Below are 21,277 nucleotides of genomic sequence, written 5' to 3'. Positions count from 1 at the left end.
CATGTACTTCTACGGAACATTTCCAATAAGATTGGTGCATTGTAAAACTAAATTATTGTACAAGAAATTAGGTATGCATTGTCAACTATTTTTTTTTCGTGATTTCAGATGCTTCCTGTAATTATACCCGGCAGTTGTCGCGCGTTGTGATTGCCGATGCGTTCATTTTAAGGCGTTTTTTTTTATACTTAGCGCGACCCTGCCGGGTCGTTGGATCACATTACTACATCGTATAAACTTAAATATATTATTTTCTAATACACGCGTTGACGCATACACTATAGTTTAATAGCAAACTAGAAACCTTTTTGAAACGGTTTAAACAATTTAATACAAATCAAAATTAAATGTATTCATTTTCACAAATCTGCGTAATGATAATTACGTATACGATATTACGATGTATTAGAAATCTATCAACAACGCCGTTAAATCATAGATTTATTGTACAATTGAAAATAAAATTGGCATTATAATGAATTAACTGCTCCGACCAAAATAATCTAATTTAAGTAAGTACCAATGCTGAAATGAAGTAAACTTAATTTTAATTTTTTCATATAGATGATTTTTTTAAAATAATTATTTCCAAATATTTTATTATTTGTTGTCAGCCTTGATGTTTTTTTATTTAATTGTTCAAAGAAAAATATGAAATCAAAAATATTGTTATATGAAATTATTTAACTTTAAACTGTAAAACATTCACAAACATTCATTTTTTTCTTGATAAAAATAAATCCAACGTCTATTGGTGTTATACCATTGATGTAACTCGGGAGGTGCATGAAGTCTGGGGTTGCTAAACACTACCCAGTTTAATTGTGGCCCCTTTCTCACAAGTTGATAATTTAAAAATGTTAAAAACTAATCTGGCACCAATGAGTCCCTTTGTAGAACATACATCGCTATTTAAAAACAAATTACAGATTTATACAATCATACTAGTCACGTCATTACTGGCTAAATTTTCATAAATTAATGAATGAAATTATAAAAACATTTTTTATGGGTAATCGAGGTCATCATCCCTCTTACCGTGTTGTTCCCTGTATGTATTAAACTGTTCTTGAAAATAAAAACAATGAGGGACCAATCACATATAATGTAGGTTCCCTTGCTATATTATGTCTTAAATAGGGCTTAATAAAATTAAAAAAAAACTGCTCCAGTATACACTGCTAAAAAAACTAAACAAAAAAAAACAACTAATAGTTAAACGACTCTGACACGTTCTGTACACTTTATATCTAGTTGTACGGACAATGTATGAATACTTTTATATTTTTATAACATTATGTTTGTGAACTGAACGTTTTAAAGACTTAACAGTTGCCTACTATTTACCGCATGTAGTACGTATATATAGTATTTACGCAGGTCGTATTCTTAAGATTTAAGTATTACAATAACAATTCGGTATATTCTAATATTCGGGTATATAAATGTTATACATTATAATGACATTGCATGTAGAGTTGTAACGGATGAAGTATATAATTATATCTATAATATCATAGACTATAATACTAACCTGCACGAAGGTGGACGTACATTTATGTATAGTATGTACGACAAGTCAATAACTTGATTAACCGACGGATAATGGATATTGTGGTGATCGAATTGGTGCGAACAACGAACATTTTCGAGTAATTATCAACATTATATTGTTTTATAACAAACGTATTTATTTTTATATATTATATAATATATTATATACACATATTGCCATAATTTAATATTATAGCGTATTACCTAAACATTTATATCTATATACTTGTGCAGTTTGTGTACAGTGCACAGTGAACATAATATAGTTTTACGTCAAATTTATGTTTATAATGATAAAAAAAAAAAAAAATATTACATTTTACCACAATATCATAGTTAAGTATTTTTTAACAAAATAAGTTAAATAAATATTTATAAATAACCTTATTTTTACCCGATCCGTATGTGAATATGTCGTAATAAATTGTGGTTTTTTTCGTCTTTCGATTATTATCGATGTATACATATAATATATATGAGCAACATTAAAAAATTGTAATTTTTAATAGTGATTTATAAAATCAGTCGATTTCCAACGATTTGAATGAAGTTGATAAGGACTTCTTACTCTTTTTTGGCCTCTTTGATTCGTCGACTTTGTACTGATAGTCGTTTTCGAACAAAGGCTTCATTAGTTTCATCCATTCGACAAATTGAGCTGTAAAATCAAAATGTAATTACCAATTGGTGTTTTTTATTATTCAATTTTCTATTATTAAATAAATCAAAAAGAAAAACAATCCTAATTAATCGTATACATATAATCATTGGTTAGGTCTTAAGTACAATTATAACACAGGTAGGTACCTACTACGGAGTGTGATCATTGTGTATTTTTTTTTTATAATAGTAACTATGCTTTTTAATCTTACCTATTTTAGTAAACATTCATAATTGATACCAACATTACCAACCCAGTTTTTTTTATAACTTTTAAATACATTTTAATTACAAATTATATTCAATGATTTTTCCTCCCTAGTTTTGTAAAAACAAAAGAAATATAGGTATCAACTTTCGATTAAAAAATGCAGAAGCCTATTAATTATTTTTAAATTTTCTAAAAAAAAAAATTGCAATGTAAGAAGTTATAGAAATTCAAATAGGTATATAATGAGCTAAAATGTTTTAGAAATAAATAGTGGTTGATTAATATTAAGTAATGAGATAACAAAAATAACAAAATACTTTTAACACATAAAATCGATTTTCATATGCTTCTCTATTTTTCCTGCAGTCTAAACTTAAATCAAATTTAAAATTAATAAACTTTTAGTAAACAATTATGCAGTCATAGCCCATAAGTACCTTTAACCGTTTAACGCATATCGATATCATATTAACATGTTTATAAATTTCCCGAGTGTTGTTGGTAACTGTTTGAACAGGAAGTCAATAATAGCGGTATATATCTCGATATCACAATAATTATGGTACCGTATTAAATACAAACCACGGTCGAAGAGGACGAAATATATTATTATTAAAGTCTAAAGACATAATTATAATAGCAGGTTTATAATAAATAATAATTGATACATATTTGATGTATATATAATATCACTAATGTCATATACACCATGATCAAGGGTCTATTGACTGCCTTGTGCAGTTTCTAATCAATAATTTTTAAACACGATTTTGGTAAATTACTTTAGAGTTCATACACAAACATCAAGTAAAAATACATATGAATAATATAGAGCGCTCTTCTGAGGTATCCAATTCATAGAGGTCAAGTACCTAATATCCCATGTGTGTGTAAATATATACTAATAATTGAATTATTATAATTTCTAATGCAGACTATTCAAATAGCTAGTTATATTTGATTTTTAAAATTGGTACAATAGTATAATTTTACGGTTGATTATCTCATGACCCAATTACAACGTATTGTTTATCTCCAACTTCCGATAGCTTATATTATACTGAGTTATGCAGGTTATCTATTATAAATCGTAGAAAAATTAAAATTAAAAGAAGTTTTCGATTTAATCAATCAGACAAAGTAACATTTTCCCCTATCCCTGGAATCTAATAAAAATATTGATTTTACCCGGTAATCCACCCAAGGTTTTTTACATAACAAATTTTATGTTTTAGTAACAAATTTTACTTTTATTTTTGTAAATTTCAGATAAACCTACACCAGGCGCCTGAAAAGGAACTGGTGGAAGAACCTATAGATAGAAACTTACCCTTAAAAATCTCATCTATAGAATGACGCCACTGAGTTACTTTCTCATTCACGTCTCCTGATACTTTCCCTTATCGAATTTACTTATTACAAGCATTGTGTTCTTTGTACAGATCCTAATTTTTCACATTTTAAATAAAAGAAATATTTCCAGTCTCGGTAAGATGGTGTTGCGTAAAGACGTGCAGAATGTCCTCTCATTGGACAGAGTATTCGTGGATTAACAGTTACTGGAATGTGCATAACGAAGAAGGATAGACACGGTATGACTACACTCAGAAAAAAATCGTCTAAAGTCTCGAGTGTCTTCCGTTCATAAATTATTATGACTCATAGTATGTGAGTAAATAAAAAAACTTGTTTACGTGTTGCTGTCATCCACGAGACGACGACCTAATTATCGATGTGTGTACATTATAGTACATTAATCGCATCATATTATAATATTATATGGCAACAGACAATTTAATATGTAAAAATAAAAATAATATCACATGATCGAAAATTGGAAACGGTAATGAAAAGGATCAAAGAGGGGCTTAAATTAAAAACGCACGCGTACGACGGTCGGGTCAAAACGCGTGATTTAACCCCTGTAAATGATGATAATAATATATTACAATCGTGATAATACCGACCTACCTACCATATATATATATATATGATAATAATATTATGCACGCGTATGAATATTTGTTAATATGCCATTATGTTTTCAATATACATATATCTACAGAGACACAATACTCTCCCATCGACCCCACCAAAAAATTCCCGTACACCAATATTATGCAACCGTGGTGGGCCTTGAGAACAGACTGTACCTATATAAGTGTAATACATGTGTAACCCAACCTGCATATACGTATGTATGTTGCGTTAGTAGTAGTAATCATAATAATTAGGATATAGTGCGTCCGGACGACTGCAAAAAATATAATAATATAAATATTTTTGCATAAACAATATTACTATAATACGCCTGCTACACATTTGTGTGCGTGAGTTTCTTGTCGTGTGTGTCGCGCACGTAACCAGCTAACCCTATACCTACATAATATTATCGCAATATAATAGGTACCTGCATATCACCTAAATACATCGTATACACAGTCGGTTTAAGAAGTCTATACCTATTTATTACCTATATAAATATAACGACCTAACTGTATCGATGGATATAAGACACATAATATACCTATAGACAAATATTATAAACATATAAATATATGTTTTCTTTTTATATTATTATACAGCACATATTGTGCGTGTTATTTACTCATTTTTTTTTCCGTTCAAATTTTTTGGAAATAGATAATAAAACCGTATATGTGGATGATATTATTATTACACCATAAAGGCTTTCGCACGGGTCGCAACGAAGGAAAAAGAAAATTGAAATCGCTCTGTATAATAGTATGTGCAACAGTACACTAGGTCGTGCACGACACACATTCTTGTATTCCCATTATATCGTTACCTATATGGCTATATACCTATATACTTTGGATAAGAACTTACATATTGTTTGCACACATATGCGTGTGTGATGGATACGCGCGGCTGCATAATATTATAATGTTGTGACTTTTAATATGTATACGGGACTTACATATTTATGTTATATTATATAGGTATAAATAACGTTGTATATTATTATGCGTACCGTGCGTTTTTTCGCTGGATTGCGCCAGGCCGCCGTAGTCTTCGGGCAAACACCGTTTCGGCACCGCTCCGTAAATTTTCTCCACATCTCTTTCCGTGTAGAAGTGCACCTGAAACAAAGCGACAACGATTAAATTGAATTTTGCAGTTAAAAAAAATACTAGATATATATACATGCAAATGATAGATCTATTGCGATTCGCATAACATAACGATTTCGTTTTTCGTACTGTTATACAGGTAGCTCTATAATATCTTCATAGTATACTTAGTACTTAGTCACTTACATCCATAAATCATCGCCACACACCATATTATAATAATACATAATAACATAATGACGTATATTTTATAAAAATTAAATTTCAAACTATATAGCTCCTATATAATGTTATTTACAAACGAATTAATTGTTTTGGTTTTTTAATTTAATAGAGTAACATAAATCATAATATACTTATAACAGCTACTTTTTAAAGAAACACCGTGTTCACTTAAGTACATACGTACACAAGCTTATTGTAAAATCCATATTATTACCTACGTAATAATAATGTTAAATCGTTTGGATATTAGGATTTCAGTAATTTTGCCTGAAGCGGCCGCGTACGCCTATCAATCAGTGAGGAGTGTCGTCGACCGTCATAGGTATTTCACTTACGCATACGATATAAAGTTCGACCGGTTCAGCTCATTAATTGCTCAGTTTAGTTATTGCGTTGTATAGAATATTGTAATAATATATCATTAGAAATAATTTTTGCCATTTTATAAAAAAACTTCAATTGTCTAATAAATAACATATTAGTTTGGGTAGGTATATATTATCCTATTACCGCATGTGGACTACATAATATCTACGAACGAGATATGACCTGCGTCATGCGTAACTCAGACGTGGCTGCAATGAAGACGAGTAATTTTATTCTATTAATCTATTAAACTGGTAACTTCGGTACCTAACAAATATGAAAAATTTAGTAACTAAAGCTAATCTGCAGTGATCGCTACACTGCAGGATAGTATTAAATAATACTCCGAGACGTTTATATAATTTACCGCAAGTATAAATTTATTAATAAACACATGGTCGAGACTTGAAATTTAATAAAAAACAACTAATACTACGATGTATTTTTTCCAATAGTATTATAGATATTAAATGGTTGTATTCGGCATAGGCACATTCAATTCTAATAGTATATGTTAATGACACAATGTTCACTAGAGTTATTTAATATTGGAGTGTTTAGCTCAAAGTTACGTTATGCGTTAAGTGAAATTTTCAAGAAGAGTATTCAGTATAAGTAATTATAGGTATACGAACAATAACTGTTAAAAGTGGTTAATTAACAATTTTAAACAAATAGTACATAAAACAATCAAATTAATTATAAAGCCCATAACAGATTAAACAAGTAAGACTGTGTAAAAAAAAAAAGTAAGTAGTCATTCTGACTATATTATAATCTACATAAATTTTATAGTTCTAGTAGACACTATGACTTCACAAGAACCATAAACTATTTAAAACTATGCAGCTTAAAAATTTAATGAAGTGCCTAAATAAATATTCTAAACCAAGAATTGACTAATTTCAGGCAAAAAAATCTAATAAAAAATATGATTTAACATAAAATATAGATATAATATGTGTATACATATTTAAATTCATAGCAGCATATGTTCAGAAATACACCAAAATACATTTCGATGCATTCGTGTACCCCCATACATCATAATATACATGTAATGCGAGAGCATTTTTGTGTTTTATACTGACAAAAAGCCCGAAAAATGCAATTAATATATTTTAGTATAGTTTGAACAGATACTAAAAGGACGATAAATAATTCATATTTACCATACTCAGCAGCTCCTTTTTCATGAAAGGTTTTAACAGCATCATAATTTTGTCAACAATTGACTGCGTATTCAGGACATGTATACCCTGTAGACGAACAGGTAATCCTTCCTAGAATCATAATAATATAGTAACAATCAAAATTAATAGTATTTCAAAAACCATAATGAAAATACGTAAATGGATATGATACTTGAACAACTAAACAATAAGTACCTAAATCAGTACCTAATCTAACCTACATCTAGATTTTATTTTATTATTAATATTCTAAAAAGATTCAAGTATTTATGTGTATTGTAACAAAGAGTATAATAATAAATAATGTGTAGGTATTTTATAAAAACAAGTATAATCAAGTGATCATCGTAAAAACAAGTTACTGCTTATTGCCAAATATTTTTATTAATTTATTAGACTAAGCACAATCGTTATATAATAATAGGTATCTTACTTAGTTAACATTTAATATATTACATAGTTCATTACACTACGATATTTTACAAAACGACTATGGCCTATAGGCCAAGGCCACGCAACAAACCTTTACGTATTATAGCAATAGAAATATTAGTATATTATAAAATCAATAGTAAAAGTTACATTTTTCTCATAATATTAGTTGAATATATGAGAGTATTTTCTAAATATGTGAAATACCATTCTTACACTTTATAGTTACACAAACCAGCAAAACAATAAATTAAATGGTTTTTAATCTGAAATGTATTTTATACATTGCATAAAAAGTATAATCTGTATTCTGTTTCCCTTTTTCTAATGTAAGTAGTAAGTACCAAATTCTACAGTCATCTTTGATACTAATTATTAATTAGTAAGTTTATTTTCATACTACATTGGTCATTGGCTATTGTAGATTAAATGAAACGAGAAGTATTATTATTGAATAATATATTATCTAAAAAAAAAATGTAAATCTGTAGGTATTAAAATAAAAAATAAAATACATAAAAGATAAATCTACTGGCTAGATATTAGTAAAATATTTTACTTCACAGGAGTAATTTTTAAATTTTTTTTACCATTGTATTTTATTGCGATTATTTTAGTTTAAGTAGTTATAACTATATAAGCTTTACACATCGGCCATTCAAGTAAAGAAAATCATTTTTACGAGCATGTTACTTAACTCCCTATTTGATAAATATATAATCAATACCTAATCAATTTTTAATTAAAGTAAATATACATGATATTATATAGAAATTGATATTTCTATGACAGCAAGTAAATGTGTACTTAAACACATTATTGTTATTAGCTTCAATTTGAGATTGAATAAAAACAAAAAAATATCACAATACGTATATTGTATAATAATAGAAGATTTAGTTGATTATTTATGTTAATGTCAACAATGGCGAGTAACTTCTACACCGTAATAAAAAAATATCATAAATTGGTATTTTTATAAAATCAATAACATTACTAATGACCTATTAATTATAACGGTAGACAGTCTTAATTTTAATATCGAAATTTTCTCAAAAGCCGGTTGTATTTCATGGTACTTTATTTTGTTTTCTATCTCTGGCCCACGCATTACTTAGTAAATTTGCATTTATAGAAGAACCAATTGTGTGTTGTTAGCTTTAATATTTGAGCGAATTGACTTAAAAATTAGATTGTCTATTGTACCTTATTATTTATTTCATTGTCTTTATTAATATTTTAATATTGAATCAAGTTAAGATTACACATAAAAGTTTTCATAAATTAATTTCAAATTAAAATTCTAATAAAAAAAACTTTCAAGGTCCCTTAGATAATATTATTATTATCTTAAATTTAAGTTAGGGAAAAGGCCAATTAACTCTAAATTATACTCTAATATCAAAGCTATAATAATATAAAATTGATTCTGTTGAAACCGAGTTTACTGTTGTGCCTTGATCAGAAAAACAAATATAGATCGACGACATAATCTTATACTACGGTTCAATATTAATATTAGCTTATTTAATTTTAAAGTTACCGCAATCAATTACGTATGCATTCCAAACTTTTAAATATTAGGATATAACATTACTTGATTAAAATAAAAGAGTTATGTTTATAATATATCCAATACTAGGTGGATATAGGTACGTGTATACGTTTATATATTTATATATTCTTGTCAACCTTGATCTAATTATTTGACCCATTCGCAGAACCAGAAAAAAAGTAAACAACTAAAATATGACAACAGTAGTTAGAAGTACATTGAAAATATATTATTAAAATACTTAGGTAGATATACTAGTAATTGGTCAAACGCCTGCGTAATTTTACTTTTTAACTCTGTTTTTGTATCGAAATAATTGTACAAAAGTATGTACTTATACATTATATTATGTGAAAAACTTAATAAAAATGTATAGGTGAAGCAAATTTTTGCCCTAACGATTATATTTTTCCCGAACAGGATGAGTTTCTGATAATACTACAAACTTCTGGTGCAGCCTACAGGCCTAATCTTGGTAGTAAAGTAACGACGTAGTAACACAAATTCGGTACCTATTTAATATGAAAAACATTTATTATTTTCAAGGCTTGCTCTATATAGTGGAAAAATTCCCTTTATGTATAATTATATAATTTCAATAGTAATATACTTTATTGTGTAAATACTTGTATAAAAGTGAAGAATTTTCTGAGTGAAGATATGCTCAGTTTGGTGAGATGACCCAATCGGACACCGCGCATGTCAAATAAGAATATATACCCAGGACAAGTACCGTCCACCTTGAAACATGCATCCATTGCCATAATCAGCAACTTTACACCATCATTAAACACATATTTATTGGCCTCGAAAATTCGTAATTTGTGGTAGATGATTTGGTAGTCATTTGGGCTGCGAATCGGCAAACAACCATAATCTCTGCAAGTACACATTTTTATCAATTTATGAGATTAAGGCAATGTATAATTAAATCATTATATTTAAAATAAAAAAATTGAAATGTTTTTGTAACCCTATAGACCAGGGGTGTCCATCATGCATGTGTTCACGAGCCACATGAATAAAATATATAATCATGTCAAGAACCAAAATGCTAATAAATACATTTTTATAATTTGATACATTTTTATAAATATTTACCAAAAAAAATTAAATTTATAACAGTAATACAAATTTTGGTTTTATAAATATAAGCAGACCATGATGACAACAATGATATTATACAATGATGTAGCAGCCCACGTATGAGCAACAGTAATCACGTAGCAATGACAAGAGTTGCATGCGGCTCGCGAGCCACAAATTGGCCACTCCCGCTATATATCATAGATAACTATACGAATATCTTACAATAGTTTGGATTCTTAGTAAAACTGAAAAGTTAATGCTTAATAGTCTTACAATAATTCAATTTTTGTGGGTGGTAAAATTATGTAGATAACTATCCAAGAAAAATTTTAGTGCCTACTAATAAGCACCAAAATTGCATACAATATTTTTTTTTTTTAGTTTTCAATATATTTAATTTGATAAAAATTGTAATTTTACATTTATAAAAAATGTAAACTAACTTGCAATTATAATTTATTATTATTCATTCAAAGTAGGCATACCTATACCTACTTCGGAAATATAGAACTGCGATTGTATGACAAGCATTTTTTGTATAAGCTTAAATCAAAAGTATACATAATAATAATAGTAATAATACTTATAGTAAATAAAGTCCCACTCTAAATTAACGAACGCTTTTCAATTTAGTACTTAAATATCACAAGAGCTAATCTACTCAAGGATGAGTGTACGAAGGATGACAACTTTTCACTTAAAATATTTTTTGTATACTAAATTATATGATCATGATTAATGACTATCATATGAATATAACAGCATATGAGTGTTGTAATTTGGAAATTTATCATTAAGTTATAAAAAAATAAAAATAAAATATAATTGTTAACAAATTTGTTTAGTTTGATGATTGTGCAGAGTATGCTAGTAAGTACCTATACATTCTACTTATCCATTTATACTTATGACTATAATATTAAAATACATATTAATTAAAATACAGTATAGATTCTTATTGATTAATACTTTATAGGACCCATCTAGATCAACGAAAATTTAAAATAAACGAAATCAGCTTTAAAAGTTTGTAAATAAGAATTATATATTATAGTATACTAAACAAATTAAACAAATCTATATTTAATCTATAGTATTTAACTTTATCCATCCTAAATCCTAATTCTTATGATACGTATATGGTAATTGTTTTTCAAAATATTTTAAATTGAAATTATCCATATTATTATTAACAATGTGAAAGATTAAATGAAACCAAAAAAATTTAGATATCTAGTCAATTTTAGGATAGGTATATTATTGTATACATTGATACAAATAACATCAATTAAACTCGATATTAATTCCATTTCCTTACTATTAAATATTAAACAAAAAAAGTCTGCATAGTCCAAAACTCCAAACCTACACATAAGTTAGGTAGTATTAAATGTAATACAGTAAAATTTCAAAACATTAATTATTTTAAACATTTTTCTTAATTTGTTGACAAAAAATATGATACCTACTTAGTTAAATCATATTTAAATACAATTAAACATTTGGGCATACCGGTGTATTTAAGATTCAAACATTTTAAACATTATTCAAGTTTAAAACTAAACACGGCGTGGTGTACTGGTGTGTGTGTGTGTGTGTGTGTGTGTGTCAAAATTTAAAACATAATGTGCAAACATATATATCCTAGCTAGACCTGATTAAATAGTAATTTAAATCTTATTTTCAATTTTACACGTATAAAAATGTTAATACTTGTTACCAATAACAAAAATTAAAACGACCTTCAATGAACAGGTACATAATATAAATATTGCGTGATGCACCTATATTATACAATTACATAGTGCACTTAATATTAATTACATTATTTTAATATAAAAGTAATATTAAATCAATTATTTACTAAGTACTATGAAATACTGATTTTCTAAAACATTTAATGGTGTAGGTTAAGTATATTCAACATTTTATGACATGTCAAAATGATATTATCACTTTATATTTTCATTTCATGTATTTGAAAGTATTGTGTGTTCTTATTTCACAATAATAAATTCAATATTGTTATCGGCAAAGAAATCCGTTAATCTTTAAATACCGGTCTAATATAAATTAGTATTTTATGATATAGTTAGATATATACCTAATATCATCAGTTCAAACACACAAAAAAGGAATTTTACAGAAAAATGGAAATATATACGGGCAATATAAAAAAGGGCATGTAAGTGTTTATTTTGTGAATTTTAAATGTGTGACTACCTAATAAATACCTAATTATAATTTTGTTTTAAAGTATATAAAACAATTTAAATTCGTTTATTGATTTTTGATTAAAAATGTATTACAATTTATATTTCGATTTTTAAGCTTTGCTAATTATAAAAAAATGTCCATCCTTTTAGTTTGAACAGAATACAATTATTTCCAGGTTACTTATACTTTTGAACAATTTTTAAATTTGTTTTTATCTACGGCACCTAAAAGGGAAAATTTATGTTCAGCAATTTCAATTTTGTGGTGGTTAATTTTAATAGTAGAATGAATTTATATATTATCAAATTTAAAGATAAAAGATTTACTGAGTTCTCACATTGATTTTATATGATGTTTTAGTTTTTAAGTGTGTTTTGAGAATTATGAATTTTTAAATAGCAATATTTGCATACCTACTTATAATTTGCTTAAAAACCTAACCTAAATTTAGATCTAATATTAAAGCTTTAATATATTAGTATGATTAGTGAATCAACTTTTTAAAACAACTATGCAAATGTACTGGGTTATTTAACTAATACTTAATTAAATATTTTATGAATGTATGTATTGATTAATTATTATGATAAAAATATTGCATTAACAATAAAAAAAATTGAAGAGGTAATATTTTGGTGAAAGGATATGTAGACTGTAAATGCGTCGATATCATAATATTATGATAGGAAATAATTTATGAATGACAAAAAAAAATATATTAATTATTAATAGTGATGTTAACGATTAATTGTCGATTATGTTAGTACGATATCAATTTACGAATATAATAATTATGTAGATACAGGGTATAAAATATTATATAATCACACGATTATTATATTTATCATACAGTATCAGTATTCCAATCCGCAATGTAACTAACTGTTACAATACCTTGGAAAATTAAAAATAAAAATAATTCATATAACATTTGTTTTCAAATACATATTTTCTACAATTACCATTTTTTTAAACTTATTATTTATTACTCATCCATTTCCAAGGGTTTTATTAATTTTTTCATTATTTGAAAATCATATCAAAATTATTTACACATATCAGGTTAAAATTTTAAATTAATAATAATCAAAACATATTTTGTTCCATAAATAAAATAATTAATGATTAGATTAACCTTAGCCATAATCGTCTAACATCTAATCATTTTTTTAAAAAAAAAAAAACTATATCGAAATGTTTGAAGGTTGAACTATTATAGTTTTTAATGTCATTTGTGACTCTGCTGTTGTTACAATACATTTGTTTTTACAGTAGAACAGTAGACAATAAAAATATATGATGGATTTCGACCTCTTGTGAAATTAGACCTGTAATTTACATTTGTATGACGAGAAAAAATAACCTACAGTTCAATCAATGGTTTCCTGTCGAAAACTATATCATATACCTATACAGGGTGATTACTTCATAAACTATTAACGTCTTTGCAAATATTTGTTTTAAATTATATAAAATTATTAAAGTACTATTTAGGTACTTATCGTTATTACTTGTATTTCTTAAGTTTTTAATTTTTTAAAAGACATTGTGTATTTTTAACTTTCTATTCTGCTATAAATTTTTTTTTGTCACTCTTCACTCTACTCCTCATCAAAATATTAAATGATTTATTAATTAAATACTAATTTGATTGAATTTAAATAACTAAGATTATGTAAAAAAAAAAAATATTTACAAAAATGTTAATAATTTTTGATATAAAGATTTATTTATTTATTTATTTTACTGACTTCTGTTAAAATAACCATCTAGTAATCAGTATACAATTTAATCAAAAATTATTATTTATAATATAAACAATTTTTAGTACTTTAAGAGATACCTTAAATTCAAAATATTGCATAAAGTCAATAGGCCCTCCCCTGTTGCTGGTCTTATACCCCCGCGGCATTAAGTAAAAATCTCTCTCTGTGGTGAAACTATTAAAATGAATTAATCCTAACGTTTAATAAAATGTATTAAGAAATATTTTATCCATTTAATACTACAAACTTAATTCAAATATTTAATTATTTAATGTCTTATATATTATAAGTTATAAAGGTCATTTTTTATTTTATGTGTTATGATTTATGAATTATAATTTTTATGAAAAAATATGGATACAACTTAATAATTATTTTTATAGATATGTTATCTTTATAACAGATTTTATACATTCTACATATATTAATAAGATGAAATGGAACTGTGAACGATCTAGATAGAACAAATATTGTTTATTAACAAAATTAAAATGTATAAATCCTATATTATATATTGTGTTTACATGGTATATATTTTTATTTTTATTAGAATATGTTGTATTTATAATATGCATGCCTATAATACACTTTAATATATTTTACCTAAGTATATATAAAATTAAATTTAAAACTTAGATTAGGATCAAAAATGAATAACAAACAAAAGTTAAATATTTTTCTAATGAATAGTTTTACTTAACATATTATACTTAAATTGCATGTAAGTATTTTATTATTCTTTTTTAGAAGATTTAAGTTGAAATATTATATAGGTACGTATGACGTGTAAACTGTGTATGCAAACGTTAGTCCAAACATTTCTTATTTATTAGTATTTATTAACATGTCTTGTAAATATTCAAAATGTTCAACTTGGACCACTTAATTATCAGTTATTATGCATAACATACTACAGGTGTATTATACTATATATTACAACGAAAACATATTTACATTTCTAACAACTCCAAAAAACGCCTACCATTCTTAACATGTAGACTTAAGTTACTTATAAGTATAATGTTGGAAGTTAAAAGCTATTATTCAGCTATAAGCATAGTGAATACGAAATACTAAATAGTCCATATTTTTATAATATTTTGTATTTTGGTTTTTAAATGTTAAATTATTTATTACACGCAATGTACATTGTACACGAAACCTAAAATTAAAAAACAAAAATTAGAACATACCTACATAGTATTTAAAAATTATATATCAATAAGTCACGATTCACGGTTTATGTATGATAAATTCGAATAAACCGGTTTTCAGTACACAAAATAAAACTATATATACCTTTGCAGACACCTAGTTTTAAAACTTATTACATAGGTACTAACTTTAATGCAATTCTTTATTACACAAGTTCTTACAACAAGTTTAGCAAGGATCAACTTACTAAATCCAGCATTAAATAGCCTTCAGAAGTATCGAGATCGTTAATCGTATTAATAATATCACGAAAACAGAAAATTAAATAAGTTTACTTACAAAATATTCAAGGCATTGATGAGTTCTGGCCTGGTAACGTCACGATTTGCAAAAAACTCTGGAGTTTCTGTTTTAAGTGTATAGTAAATTTCTATGCAAGTTTTTGTTTCTTCCATATTTAAATAGCAACTGTGGTAAAAAAGTATTAGCATTTCCTCTGAAAAAAACAACTATGATCAATTCCAGTGTTTATAATACCATTTATAATATGTATATTCAACTTATATTCAATAAGACGTATATAATCACTGATCACTGCTTAAATTTAAACTAATATATTATTTAAATTCTTAATTTAATAGTTCACAAAGAAAAATGTTTTTAAAGTAAAGTGTGTACATACAGGTATTTTTTCCTATACGGCTATAACCCTTAATCATTTTCTTTGTCTGTACAATTAAAATTTAAAAGTATTCAGTTTTCTAAAAAAGTAAAAACTATAAATGTAGGTAATTAATACTTCAATAATTCTGTTTATGAATTGCAGAAGTAAAAAATACAAAATAATAATAACAAAATAATTGCATATTTCCGTATTACGTACATCGGAATATGTTTGCTGTTATACACAATAACAATGTCACAATGTATTTATATTTTGAAACATTTTTGTTTTACCTTGTTGATAACTGTTAAAACTTAAAAGGTTAATAAACCTAATTTATAATAATTTATATACATAGCTACATAAGAACATGAATTTATCACTTTCATGATCAATTATTATGACTGTATAAAATAAGTTATCTTATAATATTATACTAGTGAATAAGATAATTGAATTATTAAGTGTTCAAAATTTCAAAACAGATGTTGGTACCAGCAATATTATCTCTAATAAAAATGTATTTGGAAATTAACTGTTAGAACTTAGAGCTCTTTTAGATTTTATAAAATAGAATACCAAACTCTTCACTTCATATTAGTATATTGCTGCTTATGATCTATTTACTTTGCTTTTGTTCGATCCATTATTGAATACAAAGTTGTCTTTGACACCTTTCCAAAAGATCAATTACCTCTTTAGCACAAGATGTTCACCTCCATGTATATTTTTACATTATACGCTGCTTTTAGACTTAAATAATAATCATCGCCTCCGCACAACTACTCTAACATTAATCATTATCTAAGTATTCCATCTTTGTACTCACATCGTAATTAAATTGACTCTCATTTTATTTATTTATGCTTTTGAGTAACAAATATTTAAATATATTTATTTATTTATAATATCAATATACATTATACAAGCTTGTATAATAATAATAATTATTCAACTTCACAGTATATTTAGTTTAGGATTTTAATTACTTATACATAAGATATAGAGATATACCTTGGTTGTAATAGACAGAAATAGGAATCCATATTTCCCTCCCTGGCCATGATTCAAACAGAATAAAAAAAAGGTTGTTATAAATTAATTTAATCTACAAAATAATACCAAATAGGTATCCAAAATGTCAGTTTTAGCTGCTCCAAATCACAATATTAATTATCATTATTAAAAAATATTTTTATACTTTTGATACTACTTGTATATCTTGTTCGGAATACATATAGCCATATAGATCTATTTTCATTGGATTGGAGGTGTTGAGGCATTACTATACTGTCTATATTATATTACCTATTTGTCTAATTAAAAATGATTAAAAATTTACTTTAATTGATAAATCATCCAATAATATCTAATTTATTATATCATATTACTAATTGAAAATTTGTTTTAAAAGACTACTCGTAACAATGTCATTCCAACGTAAATTAGATGGTACATAAGCAATTTTATACTTATAGATAAAATGTGCAAGGCATCATACTATAAATATAAAAATGCTTACTAATTAAAAATATGTCTATATAACCTACTCTTTTATTTATATATATACAAAAAAAAATTCTGAAAATTGTAATACTATGATATAAGATCATAAATTCAGCAAAATTTAAAAAATAACCTTGATAGTGATATAAGGATCTATAAATATGTATTTGTTTTAAAGAAAACCTGAAGGTAAACGACGTTATATATACTATGTTAATTTAAATATGCTAAATGTAATATTTATTTTACTATACATGAACATTAATTCAATTAAATAGGTATAAATATTACCGATATGATAAGAATTAAAAAAATTGAAAGTATTATTAACTCGTTAAACGCAAAAATTCAAAACTGTTTACAGACATGGGCACCATAGATACATTTTTAGGGAGGGCCAAAATAAAAATTCGTAATTAGATAATATCATGGTAATATTTATTGAATTATAAGTTCATAAAATTATTTTTTCCCGGAGGCGGGAGGGTGTAAGTACCTTGTCTTGAAAGATATATAATCAACTGTATTGTGTAATTAGTATTATATTGTTTTCTTTATAATATCGATTGAAGTGTTAATCAAATTCTAACTATTGTATAAATTATGAAATATTAAACAACTTAATTAATAATTATGAATAGGTAAATTAAAAACAATTTATTATTATATTTTATATAAATAACACACATTTTAAATACCTATAAACAAGTAATCTAGTTAAAACAATCAGCATTTAATAACAAAGAACTAATAAAATTTAGTTATAACGAGTAATTCATGAATATTATAAATATTAACTTTTGAATGTTGACCAATAAATCAATACAACGTTATTGTGTTTATGTTTAAAAATGTATTCAATAAAAATAAATATTATTGAATTAAAATTGTATTTTATGTTATTATAATTAATTTTATTGCTTGTTGACAATATTAGATACCTAGCCACCTAGGTATTCAGTAAATAAAATTCGAAATGTATTATCATAATTCATAATGAATGTTCATACATAATTAATAATTATAATAGTCCATAAGTAACTTGTATTCTAATAAGTAATAGTCTGTGGAAGAATTCTGTTATAATGGCATTTAAATACATTAAACATAATTATAATATCGTAAAAAGTTAACAAAGACTATATTATCATTATTTCATTGTTTAACAATATTTTGTTCTTTTAAAATAATCTGAAGAAAAAGCAAATATTAATTATACACAAGCCAATAGAAGTTTTATCTACTAGAAAATACTTTCTTGAAAATAAAACTACATATATTAAATTCGAAAAAGATTATAAAAAACACTACTAATTTAATAAAATATTATTAAAATATAAACTTACATAAGTGTATAATATACCTATGGCTATATAGTATATAATATATTCCTATGTATCTACATATTCTAAAATATGCTATAGTTATTAACTTATAACAAAAATTATTATCTAAAATTATTGTTTATAAAAAAATCTAGGTTACTTAAAAATTGTATGAATAAAACCAAGTTAAATTTTGAAAACATTTACATAAGTTTAATGTGCTTTTAAACGCGTAGACCTTTAACTTGATAAAATAGATACTAAAGATATTCGAATTAAATATTTATATAATATTAAGTTAAATTATATTTAATATCAATTTAAAAATCATAACATTAAACTTTCTACCCATATTAAATGAATTAAAAAGTTGAGTTCATGGTGATCATGCTTTTAAATGCGAATTATATTATAATTATTAACTTGTTTGTACGTGATAGATACAGTATATAATTAAAATAAAGATTCAAATTAAAAAAATAATGTAATTAACAATATTATATTTATAATAATATAATCCAATTAACACTTGTCTTTTCAAATATTAAAAAATTAAAACCAGAAATTATATAAACTATATATTTAAAACTTTGGTGGTATTTTAGTTTTGAAAAATGACTTACCTGGAATATTTTGTGGTAAATGTGGTTGTGTTGCTATCCATTTTCTTAAATTGTCTATATTTTCTTTGGATATTTCTGGATTTTTTGCATATTCTTCATCTGCTGTTATTGGCACAATTGATTTTTCTTTAATTTTTATGGACTCTGAAAAATACAAATACGCCACCAGAGTTAATTTAATTATAAAAATATTCTACTGATAATTTTTTATTGATTGAATTATTAATTATAAAAAAAGTCAATAAAAATAATTTAAGAAATAAATTTGAATGTATAACATTCAAAAAGTTTAATTAAAAGAAATTAGCTTTTTGAAAACAATTAATACCACTTAAATATTTTCAGAAAAAGCCACAAGATACTCTAAAGTATTTAAATAAAATCAATAAATAAATCTAAGAACACGATGGATATCAGAATTTATTATTATTTTACATCATTTAACGGCGTCTGTAGGATACTCAGAATGATCTTTTATGAGTTCTGAATATGCTATATAAAATTAAATTAACAAAATCAATGACTTTAATTCATGAACTAATAAACACCGAGTTTTAAGCCTTAATCCAATAAAAAAATATATTAATTAATTAATATCTAGCATCAACCAGCAGATCTGTAAGTTTGACCACATCCTCTTATCTTATATTTTTGCAAATCCTCAAATAACTCAAAGTTTGAAATTATTTATTTATGTGAATCGTAATTATTATGATATTTTTTCTTAATCAATCTAGGCGACTCAAAATTTAGAAGAGTAAATAATAATGGAAGAGTCAGAAATGTATGGCTTGAAAGAGTTACAATAAAAATTATGATACCGTGGAGATTTGGAATTTATAACATTGAAAGAAACTTTAAACTTTAATAGTGGAACGACCGAAATATATATCACTTGAAAAATGAAATAATTTCCAGTGGAGAGAAAAAATGCGAATTGAGATAAAATATTTAAAATTTAGATTAGTTCGAGTATGTAATATAGAAGATAGGGATATTATCATGTATGCTTAAAAACAAGTGGAATCAAAAGAGTGATCGACCAACTAAGGAAACAAGAGATCAGAATCTCATTAATTAAAGATAGACACGTAGTTTCAGAAAGCATTATTTAAAAGTAATTAACCGAGGAACTGAAAATAAGTTATGAGAGTACGTATAGTAGTTCTGTAACCGGGGAGAAAGCCGGGTAGGTTAGGTATTATTTATGAAGGGCTGGTTCTTGGAAGAAACTCAAAAAATTCTGCAAGTTGTTTTATTATCTTATTATATAAAACGTGATGCGAATAAACTTACCCTTGAGAACAATCCCAGATTCGTCGTCTATTAAAGGCATGATTAAATTTTTGCGAAAAACGAGACTATTAGTTTTCTATTCAAGCACAATAGGTATATACTCATTGACCGTCGGCGATCAAATCGTTATGTCTATTCGAATACGAGATGCACGTTTCCTTCATTTGCTCCCGTAGCAATAATTTATTAATAGAGGGGAACGAATAAACATTTAAATAAACACGGCGAAAAGTGGTGGCAAGGTCGTCAAGTATTTAAACGTACCAGTTTTATGTTATGATTCGCGTACGTGTGTGTACATCTTCTATGGCGAATAACGAGAAGAAAACGATTTGTTTTCCTATT

The 21,277-nt window shown here is 25.6% G+C and overlaps 1 protein-coding gene across 1 annotated transcript; it reads right to left on the bottom strand.

Annotated features, from left to right (window-relative positions):
• Positions 1-1,665: 1,665 nt before the first annotated feature.
• On the bottom strand, positions 1,666-21,098 carry LOC114128912 (alpha-tocopherol transfer protein-like). The gene is made up of 7 exons (XM_027993520.2): positions 20,933-21,098; positions 19,637-19,780; positions 15,858-16,014; positions 9,918-10,170; positions 7,284-7,394; positions 5,421-5,529; positions 1,666-2,212 (listed from the first exon to the last, which is right to left on the bottom strand). Exons 1-7 carry the CDS (start codon positions 20,970-20,972, stop codon positions 2,076-2,078), a joined length of 951 nt encoding a protein of 316 aa, XP_027849321.1. The 5' UTR covers positions 20,973-21,098; the 3' UTR covers positions 1,666-2,075.
• Positions 21,099-21,277: the final 179 nt, after the last annotated feature.

This window comes from Aphis gossypii, chromosome 1, assembly GCF_020184175.1.
Source record: "Aphis gossypii isolate Hap1 chromosome 1, ASM2018417v2, whole genome shotgun sequence".
Taxonomy (NCBI): domain Eukaryota; kingdom Metazoa; phylum Arthropoda; class Insecta; order Hemiptera; family Aphididae; genus Aphis; species Aphis gossypii.
The sequence above is the reverse complement of the archived record's forward strand: the minus strand, read 5'-3'. Positions and strand labels throughout refer to the sequence as shown.

Excerpts from the sequence above, each read along its gene's own strand:
- LOC114128912 (XM_027993520.2), bottom strand. The coding sequence starts at position 20,972 with ATGCCTTTAATAGACGACGAATCTGGGATTGTTCTCAAGG. Across the intron at positions 10,171-15,857 it reads ATCAATGCCTTGAATATTTT|AGATTATGGTTGTTTGCCGA; the intron begins GTAAGTAAACTT and ends GTGTACTTGCAG. Across the intron at positions 5,530-7,283 it reads AAAAGGAGCTGCTGAGTATG|GTGCACTTCTACACGGAAAG; the intron begins GTAAATATGAAT and ends GCTTTGTTTCAG.